Source organism: Aspergillus fumigatus, chromosome 4 (genome assembly GCF_000002655.1).
Source record: "Aspergillus fumigatus Af293 chromosome 4, whole genome shotgun sequence".
In the NCBI taxonomy this organism is placed as follows: Eukaryota; Fungi; Ascomycota; class Eurotiomycetes; order Eurotiales; family Aspergillaceae; genus Aspergillus; species Aspergillus fumigatus.
The window spans coordinates 1,879,127-1,896,037 of record NC_007197.1 but is presented as its reverse complement, the minus strand read 5'-3'; the positions used below and the strand labels follow the sequence as shown (position 1 = coordinate 1,896,037).

The window sequence follows — 16,911 nt, the reverse complement described above, 5'->3', positions numbered from 1 at the left end:
ACCAAGCCTATCCCCCGTAAACCTGTGCCGTGTCCTGAATGTATCTGGATACCGGCAAACCGAACGGCGAAGGTGGAAAAAGGAGGGACAATTACGGAGTAGATGCGCAAAGGTAAGTAAGGTAAGCAAGCGACCAAGGAAATAGGTAATCCCACCACAGCAACGGAGAAGGAAAGCGTGTGTGTGTGCCACGGAACGGGAGGCACGCGGAGAGATTAAGCAAGGGGCATCAGCCAATCACACATCACCAGTACAACATGAAACGGGCCTTCATCTCAGGCTGCAGCCAATCTGCGTGCGGTTCCTGGGTTTGAACCCACCGCTGTAATTGCATATTATTTCCATCCTTTGTGTCAGATACGGAGAATAGTCCATAGAAAGGGGCTATCACCAACAACATCCGAATGATAACTTCTAGGAGACATTGTTAGCTTCACAAGAGGATGTAACAGACTGACTCGAAATGGCTGTCGGTCTATGTTGACACACCACCTCTCTGATGTCTGTTGACGTCGAAATACTCCGTACAGACAGCATCACAACATGAGACAAAGTTTAGCCTTTTTCCCGTCGTTTTGGTCCTTTTAGCTTCTCCACTTGAGCGCCACCCACTTCAAGAGTCATTCTACGGATAGTATGAGTATTTATCTGGTTTAGTCTAAGTGCAGGCTGCAGGCTGTACTAGGTACCAAACCTGCTTGACACAACTGCACGGGCTGTTTGTCCCGTGTATCAGATATGGGATGCTTGCTGTAGAGACAAATGGTTAATCATAATCATAATCAAAATTTAATTAGTTTAATTAGTTTAATATGAATCCTGAAGGCTATAACCAATACTGTCCTAGTCTGTGATGGATGAACATGCCCCTCCCTCCTTTTAATTCCTCTACATCAGCATCTGGTCTCCCTCTTCTCTTCCTCTTCCGGCCTTTTTCCTTTTCATCCAGACTGTCTGCGGCCTTTACTTCTGCCTCGTGTTAGAGATCATTCCTTTCTCAACACACAGCCACTCTTTCTATCGGTTGCGAATAGATTTCGCTTCCCCCACATTCGTTTCTAGGCACAGTCTTCTCGTCAGAAAGAACAGAAAACCAAAACATTCTAAAGATTCGCAAAGGCATTGACTGTCGTTGTGCGATATATCATCGAAAATGCAGTTCACAAGCAAGCTTTCCGTCTCTCTTCTGGCCATCCTGGCTGCCGGTGGTGAGGCCAACCATCAGGCTCTCCATGGTCGCAAGTTCTTTCACCCCAGAGGTTTGAACTCGACCACTCCTGCTTCCACCTCAACTGTCGTTGTCTACCCGACTCCGATCGAGTCTTCGTCCGCTGCTGGTGACTCGATCTCTGCAATTACCTCAACCACCATCCCTCTCAGCACTGGTGCTCCTGGATCTGGTGCTCCTGGATCTGGTGATTCCGGCGACGACAATGGTGGCCAGGACGTCACTATCACTTACACTCTGGGTTCTGGCAGCACCAAGTCAGTCGTCACTACTACTATCCACAAGACTTCAACTGATCTTCACACTGTCTTCGCTGTATGTTGCATTGATCATATTACACTACTTTTGTCACATTGCAGCCGATTGACTGACTTTCTGTATCGTAGACTTCCTCTGCGGATCTTACCACCACAATCTCTTCCACCTCTACCACCACCGCTACCCTGATCGCAGTTTCTTCCCCTACACCTGGTTCTGGCAGCTCTGGAAGCGACAACAGCTGCAAGCCGGAGACTGTCACCGTCACTGCTACCGTCACTGTGGTATGTACTGGATTCCGCTCATGTCTCCGCGCGTCTTTCGGTGCTAACACAACGCAATTGTAGACGGCCCCTTCTGCTTCTGCTCCTACCCCCACTGGTAATGGCGGTGACCTTGAGGACAGCGGTGCCAACGAGCACTACGCTGACGATGACAAGGACGACGACGAGGAGGATGACGATGAGGAGGATGACGACTGCGAGGACGAGGACGACAACGAGGATGAGGATGACGACGCGCCCACCTCCAGTGTGCCCACTCCCACTGCTCGCCCTCCCTATGGCTACGGCAACGGCACCAATCCTTTCCCCAGCGGTGCCCCGAAGCCCACTGGTTTCAAGACCAGCAAGCTGCCCTACCCCACCGGCTTCCGCCGTCACTAAGTTAGCCAGCCTGATGCGAATCGTCGGGTATCCGAGTCCGTGACAATGGCCGTTCTGTAACCGAGAAACCATCGATTCCGAGGCGGAATGCGCACGCTGGCGTTGTACCTCTTGAACGAGGAATTCTCCTCTTTTTTTTCTTCTTTCTTCTGGTACAAACTTAGCTCGGGCACAAACTTCATATAGACGTTTTTACTCTTACGTTCTCATCTTATCCGGAGGGGGAGAAATCTTTCCATACCCTTCTGGTGCTTCTTTTATTTTTCTCTCTCCCATGAAGCGGATCAGGCCAGATCTCGCCGATTTAACCAACAGAGTTGCTTCTTGCTTCTTTTGCAGTTTATGGAGACGCTTCCGGCTGAATTTCTGTATTCTCAACGGTCATTGGTCACATCTGGCGAGACTCGGATACTCGACATTGTTCAGCGACAGTGCTTTGATGCCAATTGTATGAACTTTTTTTTTCTGATCTGCGGGAATGACGTATAGATGCACGATCCACTGCATTCCGGCGAAGTGACGAATCTGAATAGACTGTGTAGCGAGCCAATCCATTTCTATGATTCCTATCGCGTTTGCCTGTCTGTAACAGGGACAATAGCGTAGCATTGTACTCAGTATTATGTTGATCACTTCTTGGAACCTTTGCACTTGGCCACCACGGATCCTATATTCAGTTATGCAGAGTAAAATGCAATGATATCTCATGTCTGGAGTACCGAGTCAGAATCATAGTCTACTATACAGGGTATCACATAAATCAAAGCTTTCGGCTCTCCAACCGCAAGACGGCATCCAACCCCTCTGTCGAAACCCGCTGCCTCATAGCCTGCCATTCCAACCAAGTCACGCCCTGAACCAGACAATCCGCCAGGTCATCCATCTTGCGCACATCTGGGGGTTCAAACACGGCCCCGTCTTCCTCTACCGCAGCCTGCCCTTCGGCCTTAGCCCTAGCTCTCGATACCGACTTCCCAGCATTCGATTTGCCAGCCCACCGCCGCAAATACGCATTGACCAGAGCCCGAAGCTCAGAATCATCCGCGACAGACAACCGAAACGGCGAGCCCAAGGCCGACCCCGAGCCCGCCTCCACGCCTCCCATCCCAGCACGCAACCACTCCCCCGCTATATTGATCTTGACCTTCTTCCCTTCCCTCGACGAAGCCTTCTTCTTCTTCTTTTTCGGTGCATCCACATCCACCCCCAACCGATCCTCCCAATACGCCCCCACCCGCCTAGGCTCAACACCCAGCACCACCGGTCGCATCCCCGCCTCGGCTCCCTCCCCAGCCTGTCCCAGCGCATGCAAAACAGCATACAACATCCCCTCAAACACACCCACCCGCAGCGTCCACTCCTGCACTGCACTGCCCCCGCCAGAGCGAAACCGCTGCCTCTCGATGAGTACATGGCTGGGCCGGTACGCGTGCAGCAAGCGCGTGACGAGCGCGTACGCCGTGCGCGCATACTCGGATGGGGAGAATGTATGTTTCTCTTTCTCTTTCCTTTTCACGTTCGCTTTCCCTGTGAGCTTCGATGCATTCGACGCACGTCCCTCCTGGATCTTCCCCAGGGAATCAGGGGCTAGGTCAAGTAATGCATCCGAGACGGCTAGCCGGCGCCATGCGTTTAGCTTCACTACGGTCCCGGCGGTCGCTGTATGGCTATCGCGCGGGACCAGAAGATGCGCGTATGCGAGGTTCTGAATCCCCATGTCGATGCTCAGGATACTCATAGCGCCGGTGTTTGTGCCTGAGCTTGTGCTTGCGCATGCACTAGTCTGCTTCTCTGGGTTTCGATGCGGCAGCTCCTCCTTTAACCGGGCGATGAGACATGCCTTTGTTCCTGAGGACTGGATCCCCGTTGCTTGGGCTATGCGCTGCAGCTGGGATGCTCTGAGGTTGTTGAGCCAGGTGTAAGAGCCGAGGAGCCGTGATGATATGCGCATTTCTGGTTTGCCAAGTACGATGGCATTTTGTTATTGCATTGCCCGAGTGAGGAGTCGCTGTATCCCGCAGACTCGCCTGTAAGGCGTTATGCAGGGCACTACGGACACCTGCTTACATAATATGCACAGTTTTTAACTATGAACTATGCTACAATATAACGGTAAACCGATCGATATTAATATTATAGTAATACTCATTCTAATCGCACTAATGGCAATACCAGGTTGGTACTACCTCTATCAAGTATGCGACAACACCCAGCCCAGAAGAAGGAAGGCTTTTTTAAATCGAATGCCCTTCCCATATGGACGCCAATGACCCGACTAGAACCGATGCAAGACGCTGAATTGCAAGCCACAAGAACGGACAAGAAACGAATGACGAGAAATTGACCCAGAACTCCGCTCTGTGCCATCCGAAGAGATGAAGCCAGCAAGCTAACAGTGAAACTCCAAGAGAACGACCGAATGGAAACAAGACAGAGGTATGAATGTATGCAGTAATACCCATGTAATGCAAACCAGACCCACATGGGTAGTACTGTCGTTACGACTCTGCAGCTGGTAGACTGCTTGCCACGTCAGTCGGCGACAGGCTCTGGTGCACGTAGAGGATGGGTGCCCAGACCCTCCAGTGCAGGACGCCAATGTGGGCGAGTCGCATCGATATCCGCTCAATATCGTAGTGCTGCGGGAGTGGCGAATGCGAGTAGCTTCGTTGGGACTCGCAGATCGCTAGAGGCGACATGTTGAGGTACTTTTTGGCAAACGCAAACGTGGAGGCCAGCAGTTTCTGCCGCAGCGCGTTCTGAAAGTACTGGAACAGCTCCGACGACTCGTTGGACAGATGCCACTCCAACGTCGCTTCGATTGGCGCGATGACAGCATCTGAGACCATGGAATCACCAGAGCATGCTGCGCACGCAAAGCGTGCAATTTCCAGGGCGATCCCGCGCACATTCTTCAACCATCGCGGCGACCCCCGCCGGCAGGCTTCGTTCTCCTCCATCAATGACCCAATTCGCGAGCGAAAGCTGGCATACGTTTGAGCCGGCGCGGACAAGTACCGTTTCTGCGTATGGACGTATGATTCAAAGATAAACCAGCAGATATCCAGAGTGATGAGATTCTGGAGACCAGACCGGAGCTGCCATAAGCGGTCCGAGTCGAAGACAAAGGTTTCCGGGAAACCTTCAGGCCCGTGGAATTGTAGTAAGATATCGGTTAATCCGTGGAATAATAGAGAGATCGGAAGGAAGCTGTCATTATGTGCACTCTTGCCCAGCTTGCGTAGCTCCTGCTCCCGTACGTCCAGATACCATAGCCGCGAAGCCTCTACGTGAAAATTGTCTCGGGCTATCTTACTCCGGAAGTACTCTTGCAGGAATGGGACAGTGTCTTCGATTAGGAGAACCCGAAAGGCGCGGATCTGGTGATTTGCCACGTCCTAGAAGCAACAAAGTCAGCACATATACCTGTGTGTGTGTAGAACCAACGACGGCCAAGCCTACCAATTTCATAGCCTCCAAAATGGCAAAGAGGGTCTGCAGCCCGCGGACAATCTCCATGGAGTCCTGCGATTCCGAGCCAGCACGGATCTGCTCAACCATGCGGTCTGCCCATTCGTCCCGCATCGGAGCGCAATGTGTTTTGAGGAGCCTGGCTAACCAGTTGGCGATCCCAACCATGTCGAGAACTCCCTTCCTGACCTGCTGCATCAGTAGAGCCACCTCCAAGTTTTGCGTAACGGCCGGGTGATCGCGCTCCGGGACCAAGGTCTTAAGGACGTCTTGTAGGGTCTCGAACATGGCGGGCAATCGGGGCTCGAACGTTTGCGGGGGGTCATCCTGCTGGTCGTCGTTTGTTGTATCCTCAGTCTGGTTTGCGCAAAAAGCGTAGATTGCTATTTCGGCAGCCATCGCCTCCCAGTAATCTCCCGCTTCTTTCCTTTTCCTTCTCCCTTTCTCCCCATCTAAATCCGGCTTGAAATGTAGGTCGCGGTCGAAATTGGCGTCCATCCGAAGGTTGATATTGCTCATGATGCAGGGCAAGTCGAGCTCGCTCAGTGTTCTTTTAGTGACTGGAGGATATCGTTTGGCTTCCTGGAGTAGTTTGTGCTGTTTCGCGCTCAATTCTAATGCTTTCGGTATCCTCAGCGCTTCAGCCGAAGGAGGCGGAAGAGCCTGCGGCGTCGCCTATCTCGCCGCATCCAAGTTAGTTTGGGCAAACAAGTATAAAGATGGGAAGATCCACTCACGGAGCATGGTTGGTCTGTCCTCGCGCGGTCTTTGGCGCCGTTTTTGTGCTTGGTTGCATCGCGATGATCCCGAGAATCGTTCTCGAGGGAGTCAATTGAATGACGGCTTCCGTTGTATGCTTCTAGTGGACACCCCGTTCCTTCTTCTTCCTTCCCCGGCGCATTGCGACTCGCCTCCTTTGTTTTCTGAAGATCCATCTCCATCCGATCAGCGGTCCCGAGGCGTTGGTGTTGATAGTGAACAATGATCAATGATCAATCCTCTGGAGAGCGGTATAGATCTGTCTGGGCGTCGCGGATTTAATTGTATGATTCACGACCACTGAGTAGTCCAATCCCTCCGATGTAATCAAGACACCATAATAGCCCTGGACACTTTTGCTAGGTCGATCAGCTATCCCTTCCATTAGCCCTTTGGTCAGTCCTTGCCTGGGGCAGTTGGGGTCAAGGCGGAGGAAGGGGTGAGGGGGATAAACATACTTGCCTGGTGCTTGTCAACGGATGTAGATCGCAGGCGGTGATCGCAAAAATGGGGCAACCAGGTTTCAGATTAGATCCCAGGATTGATACTTTGCTCGTATATTTTCCTAGATTAGATCTTGCACAAAATGCCTTTCTCCCTTAGGCGTTGCTAGATAAGGCCGACTCTGAACAGCTCTGCTGTATAGCCAGGCACGAGCGGGAGATTGGAGGGTGACGACGATACAAGACAAGGAATGATCGTATGGAGATACTGAGGAGGGATACGTGGAGAATAAGCAACCACAGTTGAAGGAGTTAAAAGGCCTGAGTTAAGAGCAAACAAAGTGGAAGCAAAGCGACCTACTGCAGCGCAGTGAAGAGACGAAGCGGTCCAAAACTCCAAAGGGAACCAAAGGGAGAGGTAAAGGTCAAATCTGGCAAAGCGACCAGGAGAGAGTATCTTGATATAGCCAATGGCAAGAGAAGCAGATGTTTTCAGCAAGACAGGGTAGGCAATTCAAAAAGTATTCTGAAAATGGCCACACCTGCACCTGGAGACTGGGGATGGAGAACCGAGGGAGACCTCCCAAGCACACGATCACAGCACCACAGCGGAGTCAGAGAGCAAAAGCGAAACGTGAATCATGGAACCTAGGCCGAAGGAATAGAAAGCTACAAAAGGTCGAATCGGGAACAATCGCCTGTCAACGCAAAGGGTAAGGCAGGAAAGTGAGGCTGCTCATGAGTTGCAAGTTACGGACGCATTCAGGTACTGCATGAACTGGGACGGAGAAGCAGCCAACAGTGGATAGAAGAGGGAACAAGGTTTAAAATTCAAGTTTAGGTTAGTTCAGACTGGAGAGAAGAACGGCCATGATGAAGTGAATGAAGCTGGTATCAAAGTGGCTGATTGATTGAACCCCTGAACGCGGCCCGGATGGGCGTTGTGAGGGCAATAGATGTCACTCCATATAAAGTAGATGACTATTATCTACAGTTGATAGACAACCTACTACGGAGTACTCGCTACAGCGTACAGGGGATTTCATTGTACCCGTCTAGACCAAGACTGAGGAGGGATTATCCACTAGTTCCTTAGTCCCCTTCCTTGAACAGAGCCAGATTCGTTGGTGGTTATGTGGACTTGTGGCTCTTGTGGGTCAGGAGAAACACAGAGTACGTATGTGGAGAGTTACGGACTATGTACTATTGTTATTATCGGCATCTACGAGAGTACAGAGGATATCATCTTCAGGGTCTCTTGAATTAGGACCAGGTATGGAAATGGATAAGATCTCAGGTAGTGCATGATTCCGCATTCATTTTTGGCGACATCCAGCATTCCAGATGATGGCGAAGTACCATCGTCTCTTTATTGTACCAACTACCAAGTCAGAGTCGACTAGGAGGATGATCCCAGACCAGACCTCTGCAAGACCACAATAAGCACAAACTGTTTGCCAGAGGCAAATGCTGTTACCTGATAAATGGGGGACATGCACAGCGAAGCCAAACTGACAGGTCAGGAAAAAGCCACGGAGGTGCCAAAGCATTGGAAAAGAGGGAAAAGCAAAGAAAATATCGATAAGAAGACGGCTCCTATGGAGTGCCTCCGTAATTGAGCGAGTCCTTCTCTGCCAGTTGCCACTGATCTTCGTCGGTGAAAAACCACTGACAACCAATTGTTGTTGCAAAGCGACAAACCACGAGCAAGCGCAATTGCAAGTGCAATGGCAATGGAACAGTCGATAGTAGATGAATAGCTACACGCAACAAAGTTTTACTACAGATGGTAGCATGGACGAGATGCGCAGACCGATGCGGCTTGCCGTCTGCTCACAAGCAGATACGGAGTACAGTCGGAGTACAATACGCTCACCCCGCTGATCAGCTGGATTCGTGATAGGATGGAATGGGTTGGGGATGGGATGATGCTTTGCTTTTCCCGTTTCGGTAGGCAATACGGAGTAGGGAGGCAAGGAGATGCAAAGCAGGGGGAAAATCGATGAGGAGTCTTGGCGATGGATGGATTTCCTAAACGGGTGTGATCGCAAACATTCCACATTGCCCAATGCATCATCTCATTAAAGGTGATGGGTTTCATCGCCGGATCCAGGCTTATTTCTGGGATCATCTACTCTCCTCTATAGAGTGTATGTAGAACAGTCTTACTCTCGTTTCTAGCTGCCTATCTCAAGTGACTAACTCCACCAAACGTTACTTGAGCATTAACGGCCCACAAGCAAAACGGCTGAGCCCGTCGTTTTGCTGATGTCAGTCAAATGAATGTCTCCTGACTCTGGGGCCTCTGTTCACAACTTCGGCACACTGAGCCCGTCAACTACATAGATAGATGTCCAGGATGGCATGACCGCGACCAACTGAATTTTGCATGCATCTGAAGGCAAAACATCTCTCACTCTGTTTCGGCGGCAGTTCCATCAATACAAGAACGCCTTGCGCATGGCAACTCTCGTCTTTGTAGAGGTTTCAGATTGTCCTTGTGAGGGGTTGAGGTTCAGCTTCTATGGAATCGTTGGACGGGAAACGGATAGTGACCTTCACCCATTAGGCTATTGCTACATTCCGTAGATGATGGCTCATTGCTGTTTCCATCAGATAGATAGTATCAATGCAACTGGCCGGCATAGTGTTGTCTTATTACGGACGATGGAAATTACCTGAAGTGCATCAAGTTTCCAGTAACATTTCAGGAGCAAGTCCTGCGAGTGCGCCTGGGGATATCTTGTTATCCTGTGAACAGGAAAACAGCAAATAGACTGGCGATCGGCGGAATATACATAGATAAGGAGCGGCTAGTAAAATCATTTTGCGAGGTGGTGAAGATCATCTAACCGTTACATGATCTGGAGCATCCTTCGAGTACTTCATAAATAGATGCCGTGCCAAAGGTGAACGCTGACTGCAATAGACCTCTCCAGCACACACGCTTGACGCCTCACTTTTGCAATGCAGTGCGAGTGCACTGATCACTTCGCGCGTGGTCGCCTCATTTCGGAGCTCAGCGGAGGAGGGTCAATTGGGGAAAGTCAGGTTGTTGACACTTCAACATCGACTGTCAAATGAGGGCTGGCCGAAGATAACGGAAGGATTCCGCTACGGTGACAGCAAGTTGAAGCAGATGTGGTCGTATGAGGATGAGCTACTGTACTTGGTCTTCCGAGTTGGGAATTTTGGCGTAGTACAAGCCAATGACTGTAGACACCGACATTTCAACGAGTAAGGTACCTTAGTTCTTAGCCGATGATTCCTCTTCATAGGTTGCATCATGGCGAAATTCTTCTTGCAACCTACTCAGAGCCGGTACTAATGAAAGCAGAATACGGAGTCGTGCTCCAATTCATCAGGTGGCATCAAGATGCTCTGTGGCCCAGTTCCGACTCCGTGATGCCAGCCATCCTATCTAAGGGCCTATCTATGGCCCTATCCAAGGCCCTATCCACGGCCCTAACGCCGAGCCCTATCCTCACCACGTGATCCTCAACGGCCTGGTAGCCTTGGGCAGTCAACAATCTACCTTAACATCACACGTCGAGTACAAAGTAGAGAGGACCACAGTGACTACCTTACAGCTCATTCAAAGCTATCCATTCGGGTCATACTGTAGTCCATTATTTACATGAGACCAAGAAGAGAGAGCTGACTTGAAAGCCACGTGTTCCTTTATTTTCCACCTCTTATGTGTGGGCAACTTGGTTTGATTCTGGCTCAATAAGCAGTCTGCTATTGAGGTCAATATCGGGATAGTCTCAATCAAAGTCATTCAGTCTCCAGAACACCAGTGGCTCACCAACATGGCTTCTATTCAGAATTTTTTGCTCCGACGTTCCTCTGATGACTTACTGTACATAGATTACTTATGGCAAGAAATCTATTAGCCTTTCTCTGTGCTTCAGTCTCGTCTTCTTTTCTTCAGGTTGATAACAGATTGATGCGAGATATCGTCGACATCGGATAGCGTCATGAACGTCGCTGCTATACTTTCTCTTTTTCACACAATATGGGCTGTACCTATGCTGTTGCTGTCGACGGCGCCTCGAACATCCGAAGATGTCTCGCGGTTCGAAGTGCTGTCGTTGCCCGATAGTCCTACTTTGCCGCGCAGCTGGGCTGGCCGGTTACCTATTCCCGATACAGAGGAAGGCAATTCGATCTTCTTTTGGCTCTTTGAAGCCCAGGATCCCGGATATGATGAGAACCTGATCAGTGTGTTGTCCGACCCTGCATTTCTTCACTGGGCCTTCTAAACGCTGACTTGTTCCAAACAGTATGGTTCAATGGTGGGCCGGGTTGTTCGTCGCTGATAGGGTTGATGACAGGCAATGGGCCTGTCTTGCTCGATAGCAATACCACCCATCTCATCGAGAACCCACAATCATGGACGAAGCTTGGCCACGTTCTCTATGTCGACCAGCCCGCAGGAACGGGGTTCTCAACGGCAAGCAACCCATATCCCGTCCGGGACAATGACCGCGTAACCTCGGATTTCTACAAATGGCTGCAGTCCTTCTTTTCCCACTTTCCCAATTTTCGCTCCAAGCGTGTCCACATGATAGGGGAATCGTACGCAGGAATTTACATCCCGTACTTTGCTTATGCCATCGCCGAGAATCAGGACAATTACCCGATAGACCTCCGTTCCATATCTCTAGGGGACGGCACCCTGGGCAATCCTGCTGCCATGACAGCCGTCACAGTCGGCACGTTTCTTAAATCCAGAAAGAGTTTGCTGCAGATACCAGGCGAGATCTTGTCCGCCTTCACACAAGCCGACCAGACCTGCGGTTTCACAACCGTCCTACAACAGGCTAGCCAGTTCCCTCCGAAGGGCAAGTTCGAGATCGTAGGGGACCCAGAAAACCTCAACTACAAACACCGGCATCGTCGCCACCGGTTTCAGCAGGACCAGCGCCGCAATCTGCGAAACGTAATGAATGAAACGTGCAACAACCACCCTACCACCCCAGAGCAGGTCAGCTCGTCCATCCTCAACTCAACCTGCTACGGCTCCTGTGCGACCTACTCCACCGCCATGAACTACCTAAACGCTGTCTCCGCTGCCGGCACAGGGAAGCGCTGCTTCGACGTCTACGACATAACGAACGACTGTACCATGATAGACCCACTCGGTCTGATGGCCTCGTATCTCAGCCGTGGCGACGTCCAAGCTGCTCTGAATCTGTCCCCAGCACCAGCCGGCCTGGCGTTCGCACCCTGCAACAGCACCATCCTCGACACCCTGCTGCTAGCCGTTCCGCCCACGCCGCCGGCGTACACCATCCTTCCTTCCCTCGTGACCGAGCACAATATCTCCGTCCATGTTTACTCTGGCGACAATGACCTGCTTCTCAACCACCTCGGCACAGAATTGGTCCTGCAGAACATGACCTGGGGCGGCGCCCAGGGCTTCTCGCGGAAACCTAGTCGAATCTTCTATGTAGATGACGCAGCGCCGTCCTTGCATGGTGCTGATGCTTGTAATGTCAGTGTGAGCCATGATTCTACTGGGCTGTCGGAAGGAGCACAGCGTTGTGTCCCGGCGGGCATCTGGGCCTCGGAACGTGGAGTCACCTACCATCTTTTCCGAGGCGCTGGACACAGCGTGTTCATCAAGAAGCCCCGGGAGATGTTCGCCTATGTGAGGGATGTTGTCGTTGCGCAGGCAAGTGGCTGACTTGGGGCACATCAAAGCCAATCTTTGACTTGTTCATCTACACCCAGACACTACAGAAGGCTCTCAGTTCAAATCAGAAGACTTTCTCATGCGATCCACTGTCCGTAATGCAATTGAGACAGTACATCTAGTCGCAATTCTTTCCCATCATCCATTCATCAAATCAAGCAGACACACACGCTATGCAAAGATTTTGTAAAGATACATATCAAACGCTAAGTCATAACTCCAAGTTCCGTGCAGCTCTAACGAAAACCTTTAATCTTTTGAACCCCATGTCTTTTGGCTTTTTTTATTCTCTTTGGTGAAAAGGAACGAGACAAACAAGAATGCAAGAACAAGGGAAAATGGTTCAGAAGATGAGCCATTCAAATCAAGATCTGAAAACTATGTAGATGTACAAGGGAGAATATCATTGGCGTAAGCAGGCATGATAAGTGCCGAAGCAGGACCTTGCATGGCAGCACCGTCAGTCCAAGGGGACCAGCATGTCCAAAGTGGGATGGCGACGCATCTTCCCGGATTAGTAGGGAAATCGCGTCCAGATAGAAGAGACAACTGTATTATGTCAACGCCGACTGAAGAAAGGTGCTTGGTTCGGCATTGAGAGAAGTGAGTCCGCCCGCTGAAATACGTCGCCCTCGAAGAATTTGTCACTATACGCGCTAGCAGGGGTTGATGGTACAGTTGCCTGCGCGGCAGGACCAAGAGCAGCGCTCAAGGGGGTAGCGGGAAGGTGAACAGATTGCGGGGAGAGATTTGAGTTAACATGTAGCACGTTGGAACTGGACCCCGAAGTTTGGTGTTGCGGATGCTGCGATTGCAGCGGCGGTCCGTATATGTTGCCAGGTCCGTTTGTAGGGGTCATGTCGGTGAGATACGACCATGGAGAAGCTTCGATCAGCCGACTAGCTTCTCTGCTGGCCCTCTGAACTGGGCGGAGGACAACGATGATGTCAGAAGGCAACAGGTGCATGCTTCTGACCTCTTTCATATCAGTCACAAGATCAACGAATGACTGCATGAACGCTTTGCACAATTGCCAGAACTCGCGCTGATTGCGCATCCCCCCGCCCGGCTCTTTTACCTTCATGTTGGAAAGACGCAGCCCGAGCGCCTCAGAGACTTCAAGGCAGACACGGCAACGGCGAATGAGGTTGTTCCAGAGCATTTGAAGCCCTTCGGATTCTCGACTTTGCTCCGCTAATTCAAGACACCGCACGAACTGGCGGCGCGCTAGAGGCAGCGCTTGAAGGGCTGCGGTGTATGCAGCAGATAATTGGTGAAATATCTTCTCAAAAATGCGTTCCTCCTCAATCTCGTCCAAGCCAGTCAGTGGGTTGATTCGGGGTACTACTGAGGTCGGTATGGGGGGGAATGTTTCCCCTGAACGGGGTGTCGCAAGTGATGAGGGTACGGATGAGTTAATTAGGTTGGATTTGCTGCTTGACCGGCTCCGCGTTCCCAGGCTATAGGGTGTTGATGCAAAACCTGGGGAGCTAACCGTAGACTGATAGTTCGATGTTGTGGGTAAGGGCCCATTAGTCGTGATTCGAGGGTGCTGTATCGTGGTATCACTTCTGTAGCGGCGCACTGACATGGGCCGATCACCGCGTGATGGAGTCACGGTCGGCCCACAGAATCGATCCGACAGGGCAGGCTCTTTAGTGATTGCGGTCACTGGCGTCTTTCCTGCCGAAAGGCGCTTCTCAGAATGCAGTGGGACACCCAAACTCATGCAGGCGTTGCGAAGCTCAATGATGCTCCCGTGGATCATGAGCATGAGCGAACGAACGTAGCGCGAATCGCCGTTGGCCACGATCTTTTCAAGACTATTACGTAGCTGCGTTCCCACGTGGCTATAAGCCACAATACAAGTTTCACACTCTCGCTTGACGGCTTCGTTCGTCAGCTTGAGCACATCCTGATCGTCTTGTCGAGAACTCTCCGCAATCCCGAGAGCTTCATTGAGTCGATCAACATGTGTGGATGCATTATAGAAGACGATCTCCAAACTATTCCGCCGAGAGTCGTCACGTTTTATGACGTTTATCACAGCTGATACGTGAGACTGAACTTGGAAAAGGGCAAATAGAATGCCTTTGGCACTCTCAATTACCGGGTCCCGGGCTTCCCTCTCACCCTTGTGTTCTGGCAAACTCGACATTCGATTCACAAAACCATCTTTCAAGCGCCTGCGCTCCCGCGGGCTACTTGGACTAGAGGAATTGCTACCGCCAGCGTTGCACACTGGTCGTGACCTGAGAATGGAGCCATGGCTGAGCCCACGCAAGTGACTGTTTCGATAAGGTCGTGTTTCGTCGAGGGTTCCCAAGTCAGTGTTCTTTCGCGTAATGACCCCCATCCGCTTGTTGCGTGCTGCGAACGATGCTTGGATGATGCCTTCGCTGTTGCTTCGGTTGCGTTCATTCACTCCATGGTACGGGCTTGCGCCGGGTCGTTGAACGACCCCACCATGGAAGATCGGCCCTTGTCCAGAGGCAATACGGTAATGGGATTTGAGCGGAATCGGTGGCGGCCTCGCAACGGACGGTGACTTGGGATCAGAACCTTCCCCTGTGCTAGGGATCACTGGGAACCGGCTGCTGAGCTTGCGTCTGACAGGCTTTGGAGTATCGAGAACACACTCGCTTGAAAACTGTCAGCTGAAGTCGCCAGAAGTCGCCAGGCGCATTTTGAAAATCCACAGTACCTTGACTCGTTTCCTCGGTCTTGCTCATTTAACTGTCGAGTTTTGAGGAACCTTTTCAATTCTGCGGTTACGGCGACCTCTTTCTCATTGTCTGTCATGGTGGACGGGGCGATTTCGGTCTCCGAGGTCTCGAGAACTCGTCGTAAGGGATACCGTAGTGGGTTACCCGCAACCTTCAGGATCTGGAGTTTGTTCATTTCCGAAATTCCAAATGGCAGATCATCCAATCGATTCTGCATAATCGACAGTACACGAAGCGAAGACAGTCTCTTTATCTCTTCGGGGATGTGGCTGATTTTGTTGCGACTGAGATCTAATATCTCGAGCAGCGGCAGTTTGTACACCTAAGCTACCAGTTAGGACTTGGATAGTTTATAAACAGATTCTTTGATGACACGTACTCCCCTGGGGAATTCCCGAAAATTGTTCGCTCTGATGTTCAGATAGCGGAGGTGAGAGCACTCGGCGAAACGATAAGGAATGTGGAAGAGATGATTATTCGACAAAGACAATCTGAGAGACATCAGTTTCTGACAGTATGATATCGATTATGGTTTCCAAGAAGGCTTCTGAAGTGAAGCCTTCTATCCATAGCCACACATACCTTTCGACTTCATCTTTGATCGCATCCACTACCGCTTCGGGAATGCGAACGATGTTGGAGTGGCCCAGGTCAATGGTTAATTTGGGCTTGACCACGTCACTGACAGCCTCACTTCCTGCTAATGAGCGTTTTGTCTCCAGTATTCCATTCTCGACTGCACGGCGAGCGAGCTCGATGGTTTCCTCTTGGGTGAGAAACCGCGGTCCCGAGGAATTCTTGTTGTTACTGTTGCCATTTTCATCCTGATTCTCGTGGGAATGAGATATTTCGTCATCGCTTTTTGTCGCTTCGTCGTTGTTCGAAGAAGACGATGATGAGGGAATATTCTGCTCCAGAGTCCTTCTGTTCTCGTCTGCCTCGTCATCACCATGATATGAGTGAGGCATCCTAATCGGATCTTCGGACCGAACCATTGTTGAGAGCATCTCGGACGACCGATGGAGTGAGAAAAGATATTATAGAATCGTTTGTTACGTCAACTCGAGATCGATTGCTTGCAACCATGAATCAAATGGTCTGAAATAGCCGAAGATTTGGTTGCGGGCAGAAACCCAGCATGGTCAATGGAAATTGTTTCGAAACAAGAAGGATATCGTAGAGGACAATGATTGCCGGTAATGTTGCAGCAGGTTTAGTCGCGAAAATCAACCTCTGCGTGAGACAGAGCCCGATAGTTCCGTCTGATCTCGAATCGACGAGTACTCGCGCACAAGCTAGATAGCACAGAAAAGATGACAAATCTATTATTCCGTCAGATAGGGCTGAAAGTTTGTTAAGTACAATCGGACTCCCTGAGGTGGCTCACATGTGAGAGTTTCAGGCCGAGAAACAGCGTTGAGATCATATCATGCCAACAGAGAAAAGAAGAGAAAGGTGAAACGCGGAGGAGGCGCAACTGCCTGCAGGAGACGCCACCACAAGCCAGGTCAATCAATCCTGGACATAGAACCAGCTATCAGGAGGAGAAGCGACAAGCTTAAAATTGATCAAGGGTAACATCAATAACCTTTGTGCCGTGATGGTGGGAACGGCCAGAGTTGAATCAAGTGATAACTGGAAGATGGGGGAGATCCTACAG

The 16,911-nt window shown here is 50.8% G+C and overlaps 5 protein-coding genes across 5 annotated transcripts; 2 read left to right on the top strand and 3 right to left on the bottom strand.

The window, feature by feature from the left end:
• Positions 1–689: 689 nt before the first annotated feature.
• AFUA_4G07300 (uncharacterized protein) lies at positions 690–2,719 on the top strand. The gene is made up of 3 exons (XM_747003.2): positions 690–1,543; positions 1,615–1,770; positions 1,834–2,719. Exons 1-3 carry the CDS (start codon positions 1,154–1,156, stop codon positions 2,149–2,151), a joined length of 864 nt encoding a protein of 287 aa, XP_752096.1. The 5' UTR covers positions 690–1,153; the 3' UTR covers positions 2,152–2,719.
• Positions 2,720–2,780: 61 nt separating this feature from the next.
• AFUA_4G07290 (uncharacterized protein) lies at positions 2,781–4,250 on the bottom strand. Its single transcript, XM_747004.2, has one exon. It carries the CDS (start codon positions 4,100–4,102, stop codon positions 2,912–2,914), a length of 1,191 nt encoding a protein of 396 aa, XP_752097.1. The 5' UTR covers positions 4,103–4,250; the 3' UTR covers positions 2,781–2,911.
• Positions 4,251–4,257: 7 nt separating this feature from the next.
• On the bottom strand, positions 4,258–7,787 carry sok1 (TCP11 family protein). Its single transcript, XM_747005.2, has 4 exons — positions 6,840–7,787; positions 6,360–6,753; positions 5,614–6,297; positions 4,258–5,549 (listed from the first exon to the last, which is right to left on the bottom strand). Exons 2-4 carry the CDS (start codon positions 6,561–6,563, stop codon positions 4,650–4,652), a joined length of 1,788 nt encoding a protein of 595 aa, XP_752098.1. The 5' UTR covers positions 6,564–6,753; positions 6,840–7,787; the 3' UTR covers positions 4,258–4,649.
• A 1,008-nt stretch (positions 7,788–8,795) lies between these two features.
• Positions 8,796–12,516, top strand: cp9 (putative serine carboxypeptidase; the record flags this gene model as incomplete). Its single annotated transcript, XM_747006.2, has 2 exons — positions 8,796–11,048; positions 11,111–12,516. Exons 1-2 carry the CDS (start codon positions 10,805–10,807, stop codon positions 12,514–12,516), a joined length of 1,650 nt encoding a protein of 549 aa, XP_752099.1. The 5' UTR covers positions 8,796–10,804.
• Positions 12,517–12,556: 40 nt separating this feature from the next.
• On the bottom strand, positions 12,557–16,907 carry AFUA_4G07260 (uncharacterized protein). Its single transcript, XM_077804587.1, has 5 exons — positions 16,639–16,907; positions 15,834–16,573; positions 15,631–15,742; positions 15,230–15,573; positions 12,557–15,167 (listed from the first exon to the last, which is right to left on the bottom strand). The coding sequence occupies exons 2-5, from the start codon at positions 16,256–16,258 to the stop codon at positions 13,085–13,087; spliced, it is 2,964 nt and encodes a 987-aa protein (XP_077660733.1). The 5' UTR covers positions 16,259–16,573; positions 16,639–16,907; the 3' UTR covers positions 12,557–13,084.
• Between the last annotated feature and the right edge of the window lie 4 nt (positions 16,908–16,911).